Here is a 1,419-nt window from a genome sequence, read left to right as displayed (position 1 = left end):
GCACCGAGTTGCCGCCATGTGATTGGCTGATTAGAAATTAAGTGTTAACGAGCAGTTGGACAGGTGTACCTAATAAAGTGGCCGGTGAGTGTATATATACACAGAGAGACAATTTAATTGAATGACTTTTGTCAAATGTATCAAGCTCGGCTTCTGAAACACTGTAGTTTTTTTATCCATGCACTGGAACCTCAGCTTCAAATGGCCCATCACTACTACAGAGATAAGGCAGGTCCTAAAGAGCCAGCTGATTGGCAAGAACAAAGTCCAAGTCATTATCATGAAGGCTGTGCCAGTTATCAGATGCCCAGGTAATGTAATAGCCTGACCAAAGGAGGATGTAGTTGACATAGAGACTCAAAGGTTCCTCACATTGCATGGAGGGTTTCACCCCAAGCCCAGCACTCTGCAGGGAGGCAGAGGACAATGAAACCACTACGATCCTGGAGTACATCAAGAGGAAAACCTCTGATGAAACCTGATCCAGACGTCCAAACAGATGATGACTAACCAACCAGATGTGGTCAACAAGCAAGAGAAGAAGGCAGTGGTGACAGATGTAGAGATCCCAAGAGACTGGAACATCATTCCTTAAGATGAACATACAGTAGATACTGTAAATACATAAACAAACATTTCATAGTATTCTATGAATTTGTGAAGTGTTCATACAAGTGTTGACCATTTACATAGTTTGAAGGAAGTTTCTGCAGTTCATCAAACTTACTCTTATTCTTCTGTCTATTCCAGCCTGGAGATCAGAAGCTGGCCCACAGTGCCCAGATGTACCACTACCAGCACCAGAAGCAACAAATGCTTTCCTTGGAGAAGTCAGTCGAGCTCTGTTCTGTTATATATGATATCCTCCTATTCATCGTTCATGTCCATGTGTCCCAAGTCCCATTTGTCCCCCTGCTTCTTGTCTTTCACAGGGTTTGTGTTCACTGTCTTGAATAGTTTTTGTGTTTGACCTCTGCAGAAACAGGGATGAGCCCAAAATTCCTGAATCTGGAGCATCAACAGATGAGGAGAACGAGGATGGAGATTTCACAGTGTATGAGTGTCCTGGACTGGCACCAGTGAGTTAACAGTCTTGTTATATTCTGGAAGGTGGTGTACTCCATTAGCTCAGAGCATTCTGCTACAACATTCATTCAATCTGTCTGAAGTCTTTAGGTAGTATTATACACTACCTAAGACACTCTTTAAATGATTTATTTGATCTGTTTTTATTTCCAGGGTGAAATGAGTGTATAACATCTAAAAGAAAAAAATTGTATAGGTCTTCTGGACGGGTTCTTCTCTAATGAAACGTTTCGTCTCTCCTCCAAGAGACTTCTTCAGTCTGAGAGTTTCAGGCTAAATTCAGGCTTTTAAAGAGTAACTTACCCCCAAATCAACTTTTTTTAGCTGATAAAC

At 41.6% G+C, this 1,419-nt stretch overlaps 1 protein-coding gene across 1 annotated transcript in view; it reads left to right on the top strand.

Annotated features, from left to right (window-relative positions):
* npdc1b (neural proliferation, differentiation and control, 1b) overlaps nt 1–1,419 on the top strand; it is a gene marked incomplete in the record, with an annotated part of 44,314 nt that overhangs the window by 36,694 nt on the left and 6,201 nt on the right. Inside the window, 2 exon segments of the mRNA XM_014023996.1 lie at nt 751–830; nt 980–1,079. Coding sequence (XP_013879450.1) covers nt 751–830; nt 980–1,079 — 180 coding nt within the window.

The sequence above is a fragment of the Austrofundulus limnaeus genome, unplaced genomic scaffold, assembly GCF_001266775.1.
Source record: "Austrofundulus limnaeus strain Quisiro unplaced genomic scaffold, Austrofundulus_limnaeus-1.0 Scaffold402, whole genome shotgun sequence".
NCBI classification, from domain to species: Eukaryota; Metazoa; Chordata; class Actinopteri; order Cyprinodontiformes; family Rivulidae; genus Austrofundulus; species Austrofundulus limnaeus.
Note: the sequence above shows the minus strand (reverse complement) of the source record. Positions and strands in the feature narration are given on the sequence as shown.